Source organism: Pleurodeles waltl, chromosome 9, assembly GCF_031143425.1.
Source record: "Pleurodeles waltl isolate 20211129_DDA chromosome 9, aPleWal1.hap1.20221129, whole genome shotgun sequence".
NCBI lineage: Eukaryota > Metazoa > Chordata > Amphibia > Caudata > Salamandridae > Pleurodeles > Pleurodeles waltl.
This window is the reverse complement of record NC_090448.1, coordinates 1,141,030,002-1,141,051,117: the sequence shown is the minus strand read 5'-3', so window position 1 is coordinate 1,141,051,117 and position 21,116 is coordinate 1,141,030,002. Positions and strand designations below refer to the sequence as shown.

Below are 21,116 nucleotides of genomic sequence, written 5' to 3'. Positions count from 1 at the left end.
AACACCTGCTACAGAAGGTGGGTTTGTATCCAATGCATGTGTTTCTACAAAAAGATAGGGGTCCTAAAGACATCCTTTTAAACTCAGACAATAGTAACAAATATGAAAATAAAAAAAGATGCCACAGGTGTGTTCCTCATGTAAACATAAGAAGACAGGGGGAAATAAATGAACACAAAGATAAATAAAAGATGTGCAAACACCTGTGAAGGTTAACTGTCTGTGAAAACGGTTAGGATGTGTCGAAGAAACCTACTTTCATCACCTGTTCCATTCTTTAGGTAGTTCTAAATTGGGTTGGCATTCCACGGTGAGGATAGAGACATGATCCCCATGGCAGGCAAGTCTCAAAGGTGTACACATTCAATACAAAGTATTTTTCGCAAATTGTCTATTTTGCTCACAAACCACTATTGAGTAGGATTACCATGTTGAGTGTTCTGGTACTTTCTCCATTTCATACCTGGCTTTGATAGGTGTAGGTATTTCATGGTAGCTATATTGGCACATTGACGCTTCTTCAGGCAAACTTCAACAATGCAGGAATTTCATGCATGTTGCTAATTTTTCTGGCAGGATTCAATGGTGTGCACATTCCATGCTAGGTATGTTGGCACTTTTTAAATTCTGCAGGCAGGTCTCACTGAAGTAGGCATTCCTTGTAGCCTATGTTGGCACGTTTTTCATTCTGTAAGATGTCCTTAACACTTATTTTTGGTATTGAGGAACCAAATCCTTTCATGTAACTCCAGTCCTTTTCTTCCCAGCACCAAACAAATGTGAGCTGAATTGCATCCCTAGAGGAGAAAACTTCTACTACAGACACAAGATGGCTGTCATTGATGGCACACAATGTGAACCCGGTAGAAGGGACGTATGCATAGAGGGAGTCTGTAAGGTAAATCACTACAAATGCCTGAATGAAAAAATATACATTTATGTGTTATCCTTAGTTGCCTGCACCTCCCCAAGAGCAAGAGGGATCCTTGTGATGTATGGTGGAGTGGCCATACTTTGACTGATCATCAATGTATATATTGTAAATATGTCCACGATTAGTTTCCCCAGATTCCAATGTGTTGGTATGTTTGAATATCCATTTTGTCTTGGACCCATGTTTACAAAGATTTTACGTTAGGTTTGCATTACTTTTTTAACACAAACCTGACGCACGGCGTTGTGTTGGTATTTAACATCCAACACAACTCGCAATTTGCATTGGATTGTAACCGGAAGTCATGCAAAGCTGCTCAATGGACTGCCATGCATTGTTTTGCATCAAGGGGGCATTCCATGAGTGGTGCCCGGGCTTTCCCATATAAATACCCCTGGGTTTTCACACAAATCTCTATCTGCAAAGTGCTGTAAACACAGATTTCCTCCAAACTCCTATGCCTCTTGAGACAGACATAACGTGGATAAATGTTTTAATTTCTCCTCGTTTTTCCCTCTTTGCACGTGTGCTGCGTTGTACACACATATTCAAAGCATAGTTTTTGTAAAGGAAAGGACCCTAATGTTTCTACAGGAAGGAACACCTTGCTGTATAAAAACTATCGTTACCACAATGCAGACTTTCTTGCACTATGGTGCAAGGGTATCCGCTTGGCACATTTCGGCATAAGGTGTGCCAGAGGAGGGAGAGCACATGTCCATCTGCTTCAGCTCTTAAAGCATTAATTCCCCAAAATTAAGAAACAAACTGCTCTGCTGGCTGAAAAAAACAGGAATTTTCTATTGCTACATATCTCCAGAGATCCCCTAATTTGTGCTGAAGAATCTGTGCTCCCCCATATTATCAGAACCGCTGCATATTTCTCTTTCATTAAGCATAGACTATGCCTTTTGTCTTTTGCAAGTGTGTATATGTGTCATTTTGTGACCTCTTTTATATAACACTCTAGCCCATATTTATACTTTTTTAGCACCACATTTGCGCCGCTTTTTGATGCAAAAGCAGCGCAAACGTACAAACTACAATTGTATTTTGTAAGTTTGCGCCACTTTTGCGTCAAAAACTGACGCAAATGCAGCGCTAAAAAAGTATAAATACGGGCCTATGTTTTTCACAATTTTCCATCCATTGTCCGCTGCTTCTCCCAAATCTCTTCTGTAACAATGGTCCTGTGTCATTGAATAGACCGTTGGATGTGACAACATGCTGGACTCTTCGAAGAAAGAGGACAAGTGCTTGGAGTGTGGTGGGGATGGAAGCAGCTGCTATGAGGTAAAAGGCACCTTTGACACCGCCGTCCTTTCCAAAGGTAAGTGTTGGCTCCAGGTAGATTGTCAGTAATAAAGGAATGGACTAAATAAGAGATTGAAAGAGAATTCATTACTAGGTCTGCTCACCTTACTAAGCCTTTGTGCATTATGTGAGGACACAAGGAAATATGAGAGCCTAGATTTTATTAAAGACCCACTGAGTAGTGTTAATCTCTTTTAATGCCCCTTTAAGGAACATTACAACCAAACAACTGAAGAATTCCAGAACTAGAAAGCCCCTTCCAGACCATCACTCCAGCAATCTCATATGTAAGATATTTTCTGTCGAGGTTCAGTCTTAGAGACGTACCCCCTGCAGACGCACTCTGCGACATATATGTGCGGTTTCAATGCCCTGTAAGTGTTAGAACATACAGAAAGCCTAACATCTGGTACTGAAAGGGCAGCTGGTGCTGCAAACACAAAAGTAGCAAACTTTGCTGACCTAAAGACATTTTGAATGTCAATCAGTATAACAATTTTCAATATCAACCTAATGACACTTTGGCCCAGCCTCGAAGTATAGGTGCTATTTACACCTGATACATAACAACATCCTGAGATTTGTTATCTCTCAGATGCAAAAAAAAAAACACCCATTCCAAGTATTTGGGGAGTAACATGCTCATTTCTGTGATAAATGCACAAAAATCTTCATGGTATTTTAATACAGTACACTCAAACCCTGTTAAATTTCAGCTGAGATTTAGGGAAGGGTGAGGTATTTAACACATCCTGTAATTACAATGTATGGTGAATACCACCCGACTCAGAATTCCGACAAATGTGTAAACAATTGTTTGTTAGCCACGAGCTGTAGCAACATCTTGCTTGAGATTTGACATGGACATCTGAGTACTCTTCACTAGCTCAGGTGGTTGCATCATAGTTTTGAGATATTGTTGGCATACGAGGAGCAGACGACATGCAGGAGCATTGAATATACCACTCAAGAGTCTATGACCTGTGGCAACAGGTCTTTTGACAAGCAGGCAATCACACCTGTTGCTTTAAGGAACACAAGTTTCATGACTGAGCACTTTGGCTCAAAACCAATGGGCAGTGGGACACAATCACATGTGGCCCTCTGTGTATGAACTTATGCCTGAGTGTGGCTTACCACTCCTACACTCAGGCAGCACAGAAGCACAGTGCACTTCATTGGCATTCATAAGCCACCCCCCTTAGTGCTCTAGTGGACCGCACAAAGTACGGCCCCATTCCCCAGCTCATCTACAAACTTCTACCTTTGACAAATTTTCAGTGTATTTGTGGACTGATAAACCCCCAAACTTTCTATATCTAGCACATTATATCGTCTAGTATTTGACAATTTAATGTTGGACTTGTATTTTTCATTTATCACTTCTCTAACTGTTACTCCACGTTTTGTCGCCATTTGATGTTGGGTTGGTTTTATTGCCTGCACAATCTCTTGATGCTAAGTGAATGAGGGCTACTTCTTTCACATGGATCTATCTTTGATTGTCCTTTTTTCATTCTGCTGCAGGATACAATCAGATCATCATCATTCCAGTCGGTGCCACAAACATCCAAATAAAAGAAGTCAGTCCAACAAGAAATTTCCTAGGTAATATAGACCTCTTAAATTATGAGGCATCTCCTGTAATCAAATGTGTGTCCACTAGAGAACAATGTCAGGAGTACCTAGCTTCACTAATCAGATCAAAGTATTTACAGACAACTTAATCACACCAACGCCTGAGGCTTTCAGTTTTTTGTTGCTTCTATGAGCACGTGATTGAAAGAATTGTCAGGTTAGCAAGTTGTATTTGTTTCTTGACGATTCATCCTCAGTTTATAACCACTTGTTCCCTCCTAAGTTTTTTTGCATTCTATACTTTGAACCTATCTACCTCATTTATAAAGGGGCTTCTCCTTCAGAAAAGAATTAAATAGATGTATGTTTGGCAGTGAATCTTAATTACCCTGGGCAGAGTTCTCCCCTATGGGAAAGTCTGCACAGCTGGAATAGGGTCCCACTGAGAATGTCACATGAACTTTCCAGAAGCACGCCTGGAACCGGTGCCTGGAACAACTTTCAAGCATATATCTGAAAATGTTTGTAAGTTCCAGACAATAAGGAAAGTAAGAATGGGGAGAGATTTTCGCCCATACTTTTCTTACTTTCTTTCTAAATCTGGCCATCATGTTCACTTGCATAGGCAGTGCGGCCAGAACTGTTATAATTGTGGAGAGATGTACACATTTTTTTCATTCAAGTGTGTGGATAGGGGCAACATATGCCCTGAAATTAGGAAGCAGCATCTTCTATGGAATTTTCTGATTGTCCCAGAATATTCTGTGTGGGTGATTCTAGTGAGACTGCCACTTGTTTGATTTCTGTCCAATCTCTTCCATCTCTGAAATGTATTCCTGGTTTGAGTTTCATGAAATAAAAGACAAGAGTTACTCAAGACCTTTATACTTATATAATTATAGAATGTACTTTCAGCCCTTCCATACCGAGACGGTACGTATCCCATTGGTTCATCACCAGTCATTCATATCATTGCTAGCGCAATCATGAATGGCAAGTGTGGCAATCTTTCATTCTGTGCCCATTCACCATTCACAAGGGCTAATATGGCCTTAGTGGACAGTTAGTAGCACAGATTATATATATATTGTTAAAATAGCATGGAACATATCTGACCAACACAATTATATATCTTCCCTGGTTCTTAATACTTTGAATCCCTTTATTATGAAATGGGCCAAGAAAAAAGTGTAGCTGGAAACAGGTTTTCCTATGATATGCTGAGTTTGCTAGGATATCTAGTTGGTCGAAGTTAGAGATTCGGTCTCTAGTTGGCAGTGGTTTGCACCCTGTCCAAGTAGGGACCCTCACTCTAATCAGGGTAAGGGAGCCACACACCTATGATAACCCCTGCTTCACCCCATTGGTAGCTTGGCACAAGCAGTCAGTCCTGTCTCAGAGGCAATGTGTAAAGTATTTGTGTGTACACACACACACACACACACACACAGTGAAAACACTACAAAAGGACTCCACACCAGTTTAGAAAATTAGCCAATATCTATCTGAATAAAACAAGACCAAAACCTGAAAAATCAAACATACACAAGTAAAGATATCACTTTTTAAAGGTTTTAACGTCTTAATCTAAAGGACTCAAAGGTTGTATCTTTTTAGCACAAAGTACCTGGGATATTTAAAAAACAAAGACGATGCGGGCCGCAGGGGAGGTGAGGTGCCAGGTAGCAAAGCAATGTGATTCTTTCCTTTCAGGAGAGGCGATGGGTCGGTTCCTTACTGGTAGGGGAGGTGATGCGTCAATTCTTTCCTCGCAGGAAAGGCGATGTGTTGATTTCCGGACACCCAGTCTTGGTTCCTTACTGCTGTGCAGGGTCGATGAATAATTGACGCCACGGAGACAATGTGGGGAAAACCCAGATGCGCTGTGATGATGGAGCCGAGGGTAAATAGGCGCTGCACTGATTCTGCAGCTGTGAGACAGACGCTGCATAGATTCTCTAGCCGTGGGACAGGCAATAAGTCTATTTTTCTGCTGCGGCGGGTCGGTGCGTGGATTGTCTCCTTCAGGTCACCACCGTACACTTCTAAGGGCCCAGGGGCTGGAGATGACACCACTTGGCAAGTCAGGACTCTCAGCAGAAGAGCCCAGGCACTGGCAGGTGAAGTCTTTGATGTCCCTGAGACTTCTTAATGGGAGGCAAGCTCAGATCAAACCCTTGGAGAACCTTGAAAAGCAGGATATAGAAACTAAAGTCCAGTCCTTTCACTACTAGGACAGAAGAAGCAAGCATCAGGCCAGCACAACAAAGCAAAAGGCACAGTGGAAGTCCCTCCTATGGCATCCAGCTCTTCTTCCTGGCGAAATGTCCTCAGTCCAGAATTGTTCTAACTTTATGAGTTCAAAGGTGCAGTACTTATATGCATTTCTGCTTTTGAAGTAGGCAAACTTCAAAGAAGAGCCAAAGCAGTGCACAAGACCCTGCCTTTCCATCCCTGGCCTCAGACACACTCCAGGGGTTGGAGACTGCTCTATGTAAGGACAGACACAGCCCTGTTCATGTGCAGGTGTCGGCTCCTCCCACCACTCTAGCCCAGGAAGACCCGTCATGATATGCAGGGCACACCTCAGTTCCATTTGTGGGACTGTCTAGAGTGAATTCACAAACAGCCCAGCTGTCATCCTGACCCAGATGTGTCCTCCACAGACAGGCAGAGGCACAGAATGGGTAAGCAAGAAAATGCCCACTTTCTAAAAGTGGCATTTTCAAACTTACATTTTAAAAAACCCACTTCACTGTAAGATATACTTTGAAATTGTGAATTCAGAGACTCTAAATTTCATATCTCTATCTGCTGTGGGAAATTACATTTCAAAGATATTTCAAGCAATCCCTATGTTGCCCCATGTAGAGATTGTCCTTGCAACAGTGAAAAAATAAGTTAGCAGTATTTCATTATCAGGACATCTAAAACACACCAGTACATGTCCTACCTTTTAAATACACTGCACTCTGCCCATAGGGTGCCTTGGGCCTACTTCAGGGGTGACCTACATGTAGTAAAAGGGAAGGTTTGGGCCTGGCAAGTAGCTGCACTTGCAAAACTGCACACACAGGCACCGCAATGGCAGACATGAGACATGTTTGCAGGGCTACCCGTGTGGGTGGCACAATTAGTGCTACAGGCCCACTAGTAGCATTTTATTTACAGGCCCTTGGCACACATAGTGCACTTTACTAGGGACTTACCATTAAATCAAATATGCCAATCATGGATAAACCAATCAACAATCCAGTTTAGACAGAGAACGCTTGCACTTCAGCACTGGTCAGCTGTGATAATGTGCCCAGAGTCCTAAAGCCAGCAAAAACGAAATTCAGCACAGGATGAAAAACAGGAGGTCAGAAGCTAAAGGTTTGGGGGTAACCCTGCAAAATGGGCCGTTTCGGACAGCCACATGCCACATTTCTCCAGGGTTACTCAGCTGCATGTATGTGGCCAGTCGACTTGGACATTTGGGGAAACATTTGAGGAAATGCTGCACTGCAGAGAAGCTTTGCACAACACCCCATGCAAGCTTTACTAGCAGTAGAAATTGGCCAATGTTTCCCAACAGCTCAAATGATCCAGTCACTCTTGTTCCTCTCTGGTTCATTATTCAGATATCCTTCTGCTGGGCTCTTGGCTGTTTCTTCATATCTCAGTGCTTTGATTCTTTTTATTAATTTTTTTATCAGTGATAAAGGTAGTAAAAACAAGGACATAGTAGAGTAACAGTTCGACACATTTCAAAGACACATAGAGGGTCATTTTGACCCCGGCGGGCGGCGGTCGCCGCCCGCCTGGAGGGAACCGTCATATGGCCGCCCCACGGTCGAAAGACCGCGGAGGCCATTCTGGCTTTCCCGCTGGGCTGGCGGGCGACATCCAGAAGGCCGCCCGCCAGCCCAGCGGGAAACCCCTCCCCACGAGGAAGCCGGCTCCGAATGGAGCCGGCGGAGTGGGCATGTGCGACGGGTGCAGTTTGCACCCGTCGCGTATTTCAGTGTCTGCTAGGCAGACACTGAAATACACAGTGGGGCCCTCTTATGGGGGCCCCTGCCGTGCCCATGCCATTGGCATGGGCACGGCAGGGGCCCCCAGGGGCCCCGCAGCACCCCCTACCGCCATCCTGTTCCTGGCGGGCGAACCGCCAGGAACAGGATGGCGGTAGGGGGTGTCAGAATCCCCCATGGCGGCGCAGCAAGCTGCGCCGCCATGGGGGATTCCAAGGGCAGCGGTAAACCGGCGGGAGACCGCCGGTTTACCCTTTCTGGCCGCGGCAGAACCGCCGCGGTCAGAATGCCCTTTGGAGCACCGCCGGTCTGTCGGCGGTGCTCCCGTGGCCGGTGACCCTGGCGGTCACCGGCCGCCAGGGTCTGAATCAGGCCCATAGTCATTCTCCACATTAGTGAATTAGACAGTGCTCAGCATTCATGAACACAGTGCATTCTACTCACCACCTCTCCCCGGTTGGGGGCAGTCACTTTAATCTGTACTTGCATTAAAGCATCAACACCCTAGTGTTTTGATTCTTGACCACAGATCATGTCAGAAGAACTCTGTCCGCTGCCTGAATTACATGCGTTCTCCTACACCAGGACCCTCTCATAAATCTTAGATCATCAAAATCAGTCAAAGTACCATCAATTAATTAGTTTCCATTAGTTTAATGTGTTCCATCTTGTGGGAAACGTTTTCTAGAAAAGATTTCACAGTCTTAGTATACCTCAGTAGAACATTCTTCCTTTTGTATCTATTGAATGATTGCCAAATTAAAATTGGCCAATAGATTTTGATGGACTTAACAGGTTAGGCCCAAAAAGCCATGGTGTGAGCAAAATTTACGTTCCTAGGACAGTGAAAAAATACTCAACTCCAGAGATTATTACCAGTCCTGCTAATTCAGTGATGGAGTGGTGAGTCAGCTAGTGCACTTTTATTATACTAAATTATGGATGGCCATTATAAGGCTCTGTAATTCCCAGAGTGTCCTTTTCACTACAAAAAGATGTCCCATTAGAGAATTAATACTGGGTGGTAATAATGCTCCATCACCTATGGAATTACAATATGATATTCTGATTCTGCTGCAATATTGGTGGATTTACATTTTATCTCCAATTGTTTTTTAAATTTTAATATATTTATGTTTTGTAAATAACCATTGGAATGTGTTTTCAAATGCAAACTAATATCCATACTTATATGCATTACAGATGCTTCTTCATTTGTCATAGTAGGAGTTAGTTGGGGTTGCACTCTTCCCATAGGGGGTTAAGATTTGCATACAAGACTCATCATTTATAATTTACCCACATTCATGAGTTGTATTATTAATTTGGCAGCCATCAAAAATGCCAGAGGAGAATATTACCTGAATGGACACTGGACAATAGAGTTTGGCCGTGCTCTAAACATTGCAAGTACAGTTTTCAATTATTATAGAGGCTCGGAGGGAGATCTAGCACCCGAGCTACTGCATGCAAGAGGTCCCACGACGGAACCACTGGTCATTGAGGTGAGAGGCCGCTTTTTCATTACATCTTTGTTTGTGTCTTTTTTCCTCTGTAGTGAAATTCTTATCTGGTTGGAACTAAGAGATGTTACTTACAACATCTACAACTAATGTGGAGGAATACAAATGTAATTAGTCTAAGATAATTGATCAAATCTGTGCTATTTCCTCTAAATGCATTGTTGAGAAAGCACATGAGCAAATTTCACTGAAAACCATTTGAAAGAAAAAGTCAAAGTTTTTCTAAGGGTTTTCATATTTTCCAGGATAAAACCATATAATGACCATAGAGCTGTAAAAAGTTAGGAAAGTCAGACAGTTATCTGAAACTGCACTTAATACTCTCACTAGGCAGTTGTGAGCAAATCAATGTTGGTGATGTTTCAGGCTATGTTTGTTTATATTGTTAAAGATGAATACTTTGTAATCACATTTACATGTTGCGTGACATGATCACAAGCCATTCATGGAAGGGGTAATATAGTCCCATTGTTACCTTTCCCACACCAGAATTAGCTTTCATTGTATGATAACTCTTAAACTTCATCATTAAATGGCATAGTCCACACGGGCTGGGCAGAGAAACCTTGATGTGAACTCCGTATTAAGTCACCAAGGATTTGACATTAACTAAAACGGTCATCTTCACCATCAACGCTACCTGTGCATGTCACTATTAGCAAGCTTCTTTTTCCACATTTTTGAGATACAGATTTATTCTGCCCCTGTATCTAAGGACTCTGCTACTGTTACTCTACATGGGATCAATTCAATTGGCATTAGGGTTTCATTTATTTGCTAGGGAGGCTTTTGTATCTTCTACACTGAAGGTGTTTTATTCATTTACTATCCATTTCCTTGAGGTCACTTGGGCCCATATTTATATACAACATTTTGTAAGTTTGCGCCGATTTTGCATCAGAAAACGACGCAAATGCGGCGCTAAAAAAGTATAAATATGCGCCTAGATATTTTAATTCTCCTCACCAGTATTTACTGAAGAGCACACCTACTGTATATTAGTAGCATTTCATCATTCAATATTCATTAACTTCTAGCATGATTTGAGATATCTCACATACAGACACGTAATTACTTCTCGGTATTCCTCTTAGAGTACTGTATCCATTTTTATTTGTTTAGAAGCCTTTATATTTTTTTCCTCTAACTTTTTCTGGACTGACTCCTCAGGATGATCTGTTTTTAAATCAATAGGTATCGGGTAATAGTAAGATTTCTGCTTTTGTTATTGTCTTTAATAGTTTAGGATGTAATTATAGTATTTTGTATGACTTTGTGTGAAAGTATTTTATTCAAGCTTTTGCTCAAGGAATTGAGTGAATACTGTTTAATAACTGTGAACTACCCAATAGATTGCTATCACTCACTCACTCATCGTCATGCGTCTCAAATGATGAGAGAAAGATAGCCCCCACAGTCTCATTCATACACAGCCTTCTAGAATCCCAGGTCATCTTCCCCAGTCCACTCATGCGTGTTCTACTAAACCATTCCGGGGCACTCTTTGCACATTCAGCACTAATACCATCAGAAAAAGCACGGCCCTCAATGCATTGATATTTCTTTCTGCTATTCACTTCATTACCCTGGCTCTCCATTAGCACATCATTCAGGAACTAATGGCAACTTGTATTAAAGTTGCCCCCTACATTACCTCCGAGTCTAGCAACCATCGTGCATGCTTCTCACATGCAGTGTGTTAGACCTGCAAGACTTAGGGCGCTCTTCTCCCAAACCCTTTGCTGCACTCCTCCATTTATGTTTTGTTGATCTTGTTTTTGTTGGCCTTAGGACTCTGTGCTCTTTAACACTGCTAGCCAGTGCTAAAGTGTGTGTGAGCTCTCCTTCAAACATGGTGAAATTGGCTTACACCAAATTGTCAATTTAATTTTCTTGTAAGTCCCTGGTAAAGGGCCTGTAAATTAAATGCCACCCACTTAAGTTGCCCTTCAAATGTTTCAGACCTGCTATTTCAGCCTGTGTGTGCCGTTTTAAACTACCATTTCGACCTGGCAAAAAAAACCTTTTGCCAGGCCTGAGTCTTCCTTTTTTAACACCTATGCGCCCATAGGTCAGGGTGCAGTGTATTTAAAAAGTTGGGATGTATGTCATGGTAGTCGGTGTCTGCTGCCCTCCCCAGCTCTTCTGGCTGCTGCTGCTGCCTCTGCCTATTGCCTGGGACAAACTGAGAGTATCCTGACCCTCAGTTCGAGGCCCTCCTCCACCCACAGGCTCGCCCCTGCACCTCATCCCTAGTGGTCTAGTGGCCATCACAAGTAAGTATTTTCCTTTTCTTTTCTTCTCTCAGTCGCTCTTTCACTCTTGCATTTTCTGCCTTTCTCTTCTATCATTTGCCTTTTCTTTTCTTCTCTCTGTCACTCTTTGACTTTTGCATTTTCTGCCTTTTTCTTCTATCACTCCTTGTTTTTCCCTTTTGCTTTTTCCTTTCTCCCCTCTTCCTCTGCCCCCGCGAAGCACCTTTCCCACCCTCCCACCTCCCAGCTGACTGCTCCCCCCACCCCACTCCCCTTCTTAATGGCAGCCGCTCGCAGCAGGGCCGCTGCTGGTGCGCCAAAGGCAAGTCCGTCTGCACCAGTCCACGTCTGGACCGCTCCCAGCCCCAGGAACCCTGGTGGCTTCGGTTGAGGTCCCACCCTCCACCCCAGCGCCTTGAGACCCTCACGGGTGAGTAGCCGCGCTTTATAAGCATTGATTGATGAATTTGTTTTTTGCTACGGCAAGGACTGCCTCTCCCATAGGACAACATTGGATTGCATTATTACTTTTAATAAGTGCTAATTTCGAATTGGGAGCAGGTAGGAATCACGAGTTTGGAGTTTAAAGAATTGTAATTCAAAATCCTCTTCAATGGTAAAGTCAGATTTTAGGTCACAATTCTGAAAATGCCACCTTTAGAAAGTTGGCAGTTTCTTGTCCCAACCATTTGGTGTCTGCAACCTGTATCTTGGGTCACATAGATAGGTGTCGCTGACAGTTGATTTTTGTGTTTTGCTCCCAGACAGACGAAGGAGAATAGGTGTTGGCAGTATGGGCCATTGCGAAAGCTGAATTAATCACTAACAAATTTGCATTTATTAATTGATTAAGAATTTACATGATTTTAGCTAACATAGAAAATAATTTGTGTCTTGGAAAATGTGGCCACTTGATTGGCCACCCTAATGTACAACAGTCATTAAAGAATTCACATTTCTAGTTTAAATAAAGTGCACATGTAGAAATAAAATGTAATAATGGACTACATTAATGAATTGATATTATGTATTTGTTTAGCAAATGTTAGGCATTGACTAATTTAGAGGTTTAAGCCTAGTCGACAAAGCCTCATGTTAAGCTGCATTTTTTAAATAAATGTTCGTAAATGTTTTGTGAATGTAGAAAACTAATATTGCTCACTGTTCACTCTGCTGACCAAGCGATTTGTAAATGTCAAACTCTCTCATGAGAACTGCTTGTGGAGATGCTGTACTAGAAAATTTTACTATTTTAAATTGATGCATGAGAGAGAGACGTTCCCAGGAGCCAACAATGGATGCACTGACCGAAGCAAGGATTGCAACAAAAGAGTTACCTGAAGAACCTGATGAGGGAAACAGGCGAAGAGGAGCCAATCATCGACCTGTGAAAGACTGTTTAGTTATATCTTAGTTTTAGGATTTAGTTTTTATTGTATCTACTGTGAGCATTTGTTGTTCTGACCAATGACGGCGTGAGAAAATGCTTTAGGGAATTTGATATATCCAGACTATACTTTGTGGAGGGAACGCCACTCCATGCCATCTTTAACCCGGAGTGGTCCCTTTCGAGGAGCTGAGCAGTTTCAGATGTTCTTTTTCCTTCTTAACGATCCTCATAGAGAAATTGTGTTAAGGTTAATTCCACAGCCTGATAACCATCCTCATAGACTAGTAGCTTTAATGAAGCTTCTTAGCTTGATGTCCTTTTGGTTCAGTTAACTTAGAGCCCACCCGTGGCTGAGCCGTTCCCTTTCACTGCCCATTCCCAATGCTGACCAGATGGATGTCCAACTGACAAAGAGAAATCGCAGTTTGCTGATCCATTTGAGGAGAGGTATAACAAAATGCTATAGTATCTGTTTTAGATTTTTTGTTCTTTCTTTTTAGGTGCCAACCGCTATTTTGATAGAGCTCTAGTTAGATGTTTTCCAAATTATCTTTGACTAAATTGTTTTTGCATGAAGTCCAAACATGCTATTCTAATTGGAGGGTTAGTTAGTAAGCCCAAATGTTGACAATTGCTATTAATTAAGTTTTGATTTTGCTCACCTGTTGAATCTAGATGTATGCTATCGCTAGTGCTCTGTTATTGTTGCTATTAATTTGTACTGTGACTCTTGAGTGTTTGATTGTTAATGCTTTAATCAAACTGAGATTCTTATGACGCTTTGGTCAGCCTGTGTTATTCATATATGTGTATCATTTGGTATTGAGACTAATCTACGTGATGTTAGCATTGTTAATATAGGGATATAAACTTTCTAACTTATTTAAAGGCTTATTCATGGCCACATGGGTCATGGTGCGTAAAGATTACTGACTCAAAGTTTCAGATAATTGATTTGTTGCATATGTTATATCAAGGTCGATTAGATTATGAGTATTGATGACAAATATGGTGGAACCACTCTAAGCGCAGTCAAAAGGTCCATCGCACCTCTAACACGTCCCCTTATAAATAATCTATAAAAGACCAAATAAGGCCAGACGCACTCACACCATCTCCTTGATGAGGGGGAGGAGCTCGGGCCTGGCAGAGAGGCAGGAAATTCCAAACACCTCCGGGGTTTGAAACCTCCAGAACCTTCTCCTACTTTAAAATAGACACCAGATATAAATAATGGATCCTCAGATCCAACTCTTCAGTACACCCCTGGACCCGTAGAAGACTCAGAAGGACTGTTGTGCTGCTCTGCAAGAAGGACTGCTACTCTGCTGCCCGAGTAAGAAGGACTGGACCTCTATCTTGAACCCAGGACCACCAGAGTGGCTCCAATAGCTAATTGGCTGGCCTCCTGATCAGACCCTCATCAACATAAAAGGCTCCACCCACCTTGAACCCAGCACCTGGACTCAGTCTGCTGTGAGTCTTGCCCCCCAAGTGTGGCCACCTCAGCTCTGGAGCCTTGGAAGTGGATTTGAAGGTGCTCTGCCAGCCCTACTGTGGTTGTGTGGGTAGAATCGACGCAGCATGATGCATGGCCCTACAGCTCTGCTTTGGAACCGCCACAGCACAATGCATCCCTGATGCAGGACCTCGCATAGCAGACCGCAATGCACCCGTGATGCAGGCCTTTGCACCGCCTGTGTCGGCAGCATCCTCAATGATGACGCAGCACCTTGTGTCACAGCTCCGTAGCTTCTTCAAAACCGCTGCTGTGTGACATCCCGATGTTGGACTTTGCAGCACGAGCCCCCTTGTTAACGACATCTTCGATAATGCAGGAGTCTGTACTGCAGCCCCATACGTCCTCGTAACAGCACTGTGCGACACACCCTCGACCCAGCATCTCACAACCAGGATTTATGGTACTTTGTTCAGCAAGCTAAGCCTAACCTGGTCCCCATATCTGGCCAGCACTCCATCCCTATCAGCCTGAACTTGTGACTTTGTTCCGGTCCGGCATGACCAGGTAGCCACAGTTGGTGCTGTGTGGTTTGCGATATTTTTCTTTCTGTTGTGTTTTCACTTTATAACTGTTTGAAGTGCTGCATAAATACTTTACACATTGCCTCGACTTTAAGCCTGACCTATTTGTGCAGAGCTACCAGGGGGTAAAGCACAGGTTAATTTGGGGTTTGCTTGTGTTTCACTCTGACAGATTGCGGTTGCTGCTTGAGTACATTTCACCCCCCCTCAACTAGTAATCCAATTTCCTACATATTGCAACAACACCTAAACTCTTGGTTAAGGTGCAGCCTCAGAGAGTCTTTCTTCACAGGCTCCAATCACTAGATGTAGGGGCTATTCACAAACCTGTTCTTAAAGAATGGAAATCGATTTACTGTAGAGCTCCTCCTCTTCCATTTTGAGTAGATTGCTGACAAAAACTTCCCCAAAGGAGACTGGAAATCTATGCCATAGGTTTCCATGAACACTTCTTCTGCCCTGTATTTATTCCTGCTGATTATTCTCTGGGTGGGCAATCAAGTTTACCAAAAAGCCGTTGACTTGCACATCAAATCTTTTCTTTTTTTGTATCTCCATGAATAGCATATTTTTCTCAATGGAGAAATACCTTTGACAACACCACCGTAGAAAGTGTTGTACTACAATATTGAGTCATCCTGCCATAATATCGTTCTCAGAATGCCACCTACCACAATATCATGACGATAAGTATATAGTCAAAGAACAAAAATGTGGAGTTTAGAATAGAATAGAATATATTTATATATATATATATATATATATATATATATATATATATATATATATATATATATATATATATATATATATATATATAACTCGGGCCCCCACCATGCATAGTTTTCTCATCAATAGTTTTATTACAGATGTTGCAGTGATCATAATAATGATGCCATGAAGATGTCATGAATAATGTAATATGTGGGGGAATTAGCTGTACATGGCGAGGACGCGAGTTACTGTTACCTTGGGGCACTAGTTATAACTACTTGAAATAACTAACTATAACAGCTGAATTTCTGTGGTTTTGCTTGTGTAACTTCAGAACCTCACTATAACGTCCATCTAACCTTTGTTTTTTTCAGTGAACTTCTAAGATTTTTTAAATGCTAATTCCTAACTATAATGTCCCTGTAACCTTTGTGTTTTTTCAGTGAATTTCTGTTGTTTTTTTTAATGCAGCAATTTGGCTGCAGGTCCTGGCCTGTGGGTCTCCATTGACCTTCTGGGTCTGTTTTTTTGGCATTGTGTTTGTTCCTCTACCGTCTTAATTCAGTAACATGAATCCTCGTGTAGAGAAGATGACAAGACTACAAAGAGTTGAATCTCCACCAAACAAGGGTACTTCCTCTTAATCATATGCAGTAAGTGCTTCTTTGTTTGGTGGATATGTGCTCATATTCCTCTGCATCATGAGCGCATCTCCAGAGTGAGCGGTAAGTGCGCTGAGGGGGCCTTTTGAGCATCCCTTTCCATCATCCTGGAAAAAGGGGGAAGAATTTGCATACTACTAACATATATGTGGAGGGTCCAAACGAGCAAGGCTTCTAGGTCATTTTGCATACTCATAGTGTTTAAAGGGAAAACAATGAGCTCTGTTCTCAACAGGAGATTACAAGAAAGAACCCACTCATCAAGTCATTACATTACATATTGCACTGGGAAGAGCATTGATGCAAACACATCCTTCAAGGATTTCAGTTAACTTTTGAAGGTGGCACTGCAGAGAAAAGACACTACTTTGCCTTTGGCAAATGTTAAAGGTCTCCTAGGGACCGTGGGTGGAGCCTCAAGGCTCCTGCGGTCCCTGCTGTCTCCCCACCTGTAGGTGGAGCCGGCATTGCTCCCGTACGCAGAGAACAGCTACAAATGCTGCTGCGTGTGTGCTGGATTAATTCTTTCATTTGTTTTGCTGCCCGCTTGATTGTGGTCCCAGAGGCCCCACCCCCCGGAAAAAAAACACTTTTAAAAAAGAATTTTCAAAAGAAATTGTCACAACTTTGCAATCTGTGGAAAAAATGAGAAAAACACAAGCGCTGTCTCCCGTGCTTGTTTTAATTAAGTCCCCGCGTGGGCCAGGTCCCGGGGCATGTTAAAAATAAAGTAGGGGGGCGTACGGGAACTCCCCCTCTTGGGCTTATTTATGCCCCAGGGACCGCCACCTCCCCGCGTCTTTATTTCAGTAGTATTGGGGGGGCCGCACGCCCTCCCCCCGCGCCCCAGGGACCACAACCCTCCCCAGGGCAAAATGTGTAAATTATATTTTTAGGAGCTCCCTGTCTGTGATAGCAATGCCGGCTCCTGCAGGAGGCAGCGAGCCAGCTGGCACTTCAGGGGCCTTCAGACTCCCCCTGCAGATCCCAATCATGCCAAGATTGGCCCGTGGAGAGGCAGCCATGCGACGTTGAGGCCATGCCCCTGGGGATGTGGTCTAGGTAGGTAGGGAAATATAACTCAAGCCCTCGCCATGCGCTGCTAATTACCCCAGATATTACAGCACTCATGACAACTTTTATAACATTATTAAACATATAAATGAAGCATTAGCAGTCATATTAATGAAGAAAAAACTGTGCATGGCAGGGGCTTGGGTTATAGTTTCCTTAGGGCGCTAGTTATAGTTCCTTGAAATAAGCAACTATCACTGCTGATTTTGTGTGAGTAAATTTAGAACCTAACTATAACGTCTCTGTTACCTTTGATCTTGTAAGTGAATATATGCACTTAAAAAACAAAGGTAAAATCATAGAAATTCAGCAGTTATAGTTATACTTATAGTTATGGATTTGTTAAGAAAGTTTAACTTGTTTACTTTCCGACATGAGTTATATTCTCTTCTATGGTTTTGTGTGGGTAAAATGTGAACCTATCTATAACGTCCATGGATCCTTTGTTTTTTTCAGTGAATTTCTATGGCTTTTTAACATAAAGTAATATTTAAGTTCGATGGCATCTGTCGCTGTAGATACACATGGTATGCATTAGCTCGCCATCTGGTGTTGGGTCGGAGTGTTACAAGTTGTTTTTCTTCGAAGAAGTGTTTTCGAGTCACGGGACCGAGTGACTCCTCCTTCTGTGCTCATTGCGCATGGGCGTCGACTCCATCTTCGATTGTTTTCTTTCCGCCATCGGGTTCGGACGTGTTCCTGTCGCTCCGAGTTTCGGAACGGAAAGATAGCTGAAAACGGAAGATTTTCGACGGTATTGTTGCGATCCGATCCGGTTCGAGATACACACATACGACGACGCATTGAACATCGAAGCGCTTCGGTGCCCTTCGGGGTAGATTTCGGCACACCGTCGGAGCATAGTCGGCCCGACCGCGTGGAGAACAACGCCGATGGAACGGACCCCGTTTCGATTCTGCCCTGAATGCCACAACAAATATCCTTATACGGACCAACACTCGGTCTGTAACCTCTGCCTGTCACCCGAGCACAGCGAAGAATCCTGTGAGTCCTGTCGTGCGTTCCGGTCCCGAAAAACTCTGCGCGACCGTCGAGCGAGAAGACTGCAGATGGCGTCCACGCCAAAGGAGCATCGACAGTTCGAGACAGAAGAGGAACAGGAGGAATCCTTTTCCATCCAGGATTCAGACTCCGACGAACTCGACTCTACAAAAACTGTGAGTAAGACGTCGAGATCAGAACTTAAAAAAGGAAAGAAGGCCCAGGGGACGCCACTGCCAACCGGCCATGGCTCAACCCAAATTCCCGGTGACCAACAATCGGCACCGAAAAAGGCCCATTCAGTGTCGAGATCGTCCGACTTCGGTCGAGACACCGGCACGCAGCCTCCTCGGGACCGAGAGAGTGCTAAAGATAAGCATGGACACCGAGAGTTCGGTGTCGACACGGATCGACGCCGAGACAGTGGCACCGAAGACCATAGAGGCCAAGAATTTTCGGCACAGAAAAAGAGGAAGCTTACCTCGGAGCCGAAAAAAACAATCAACAGGGGTTTCGGAGCCGAAAAAAGTAACATCAGACCCTGTTTCAGGCTCCTATACTGAAGAGCATTCTATGTCTTCACAAATGAAGAAACACAGATTCGAACAAGAACTGCAATCCACTGACGTGGATCACACGCAAAAGCGTATCTTTATTCAGCAGGGGGACTGGGAAGATCAGTACCCTTCCACCTGTCAAAAGAAAAAGAACGCTTCAGTTTACTCCTCAGCAACAAACAGCACAAAAGGTAACACCTCCTCCCTCGCCTCCACCTGTAACTCCGGCTTCGCCAACTTACACCCCGTCACATTCGCCAGCTCACACCGCCATCAGCCACGACGACCAAGATCAGGACGCGTGGGACTTGTACGACGCACCAGTGTCTGACAACAGCCCAGACACATACCCAACTAGGCCATCACCACCGGAAGACAGCACAGCCTATTCACAAGTGGTGGCTAGAGCAGCACTGTTCCATAATGTGGAACTACACTCTGAACAAGTGGAGGATGACTTTTTATTTAACACCCTCTCCTCCACCCACAGCTCCTACCAAAGCCTGCCGATGCTCCCAGGCATGCTACGCCATGCAAAGGAGATCTTCAAGGAGCCAGTTAAAAGTAGGGCAGTAACGCCTAGAGTGGACAAGAAGTATAAGGCGCCTCTCAGCTGCCACCAGATTCGGTGGTGGTAGGGGCGGCCAGAAAACGGGCAAATTCACACACTTCTGGGGATGCACCTCCCCCAGATAAAGAAAGCAGGAAGTTCGATGCAGCCGGGAAGAGGGTCGCTGTCCAAGCAGCAAACCAGTGGCGCATCGCAAATTCACAAGCGCTGCTAGCGCGATACGACAGAGCCCACTGGGATGAGATGCAGCATCTCATCGAACATCTCCCGAAAGATATGCAAAAAAGAGCAAAACAGGTTGTTGAGGTGGGTCAAAACATTTCCAACAATCAAATACGCTCCTCTATGGATGCAGCAGACACGGCCGCAAGGACCATTAATACGTCGGTTACCATCCGTAGGCACGCATGGCTCAGAACGTCTGGATTCAAGCCAGAAATTCAGCAGGCAGCACTTAACATGCCAGTAAACGAAAAACTTCTGTTCGGCCCGGAGGTCGACACAGCCATAGAAAAGCTCAAAAAGGATACTGACACTGCCAAGGCCATGGGCGCACTCTACTCCCCGCAGAGCAGAGGATCTTATAACACCTTCCGCAAAACACCCTTTAGAGGAGGGTTTCGGGGTCAGGCCACACAAGCTAGCACCTCACAGTCCGCACCGTCCACCTACCAGGGACAGTACAGGGGAGGTTTTCGGGGCCAGTATAGAGGAGGGCAATTCCCTAGGAATAGAGGAAGATTTCAAAGCCCCAAAACCACTACCAACAAGCAGTGACTCACACGTCACTCACCCCCCCCCCACACAACACCAGTGGGGGGAAGGATAGGTCAATATTACGAAGCATGGGACAAGATAACTACAGACACATGGGTCCTAGCAATTATCCAACATGGTTATTGCATAGAATTCCTGCAATTCCCTCCAGACATACCACCAAAATCACAAAATTTATCAAAACACCATTCACAGCTTCTAGAGATAGAAGTTCAAGCACTACTGCAAAAAAATGCAATAGAATTAGTACCAAGCACACAAATAAACACAGGAGTTTATTCACTGTACTTCTTGATACCAAAAAAGGACGAAACACTGAGACCCATTCTAGACCTCAGAGTAGTAAACACATTCATCAAATCAGACCACTTTCACATGGTCACACTACAAGAAGTGTTACCATTGCTCAAAAAACACAACTACATGACAACCCTAGACCTCAAAGACGCATATTTCCATATACCAATACATCAATCACACAGGAAATATCTAAGGTTTGTATTCAAAGGAATACATTACCAATTCAAAGTATTGCCTTTTGGTTTAACAACCGCTCCAAGAGTATTCACAAAATGCCTAGCAGTAGTCGCTGCACACATCAGAAGGCAGCAAATACATGTATTCCCGTATCTAGACGACTGGCTAATCAAAACCAGTTCGCTCACACAATGCTCAAACCACACAAATCAAGTCATACAAACCCTCT

At 43.6% G+C, this 21,116-nt stretch overlaps 1 protein-coding gene across 7 annotated transcripts in view; it reads left to right on the top strand.

Moving 5' to 3' along the window:
- The window catches only part of PAPLN (papilin, proteoglycan like sulfated glycoprotein), a 330,912-nt gene that overhangs the window by 229,212 nt on the left and 80,584 nt on the right, over positions 1-21,116 (top strand). For all 7 annotated transcript variants that reach the window (XM_069208926.1, XM_069208930.1, XM_069208925.1 and 4 more), the window contains exons 6-9: positions 768-898; positions 2,141-2,264; positions 3,776-3,856; positions 9,175-9,347. In XM_069208926.1, coding sequence (XP_069065027.1) covers positions 768-898; positions 2,141-2,264; positions 3,776-3,856; positions 9,175-9,347 — 509 coding nt within the window. The remainder of the gene's footprint in view (positions 1-767; positions 899-2,140; positions 2,265-3,775; positions 3,857-9,174; positions 9,348-21,116) is intronic.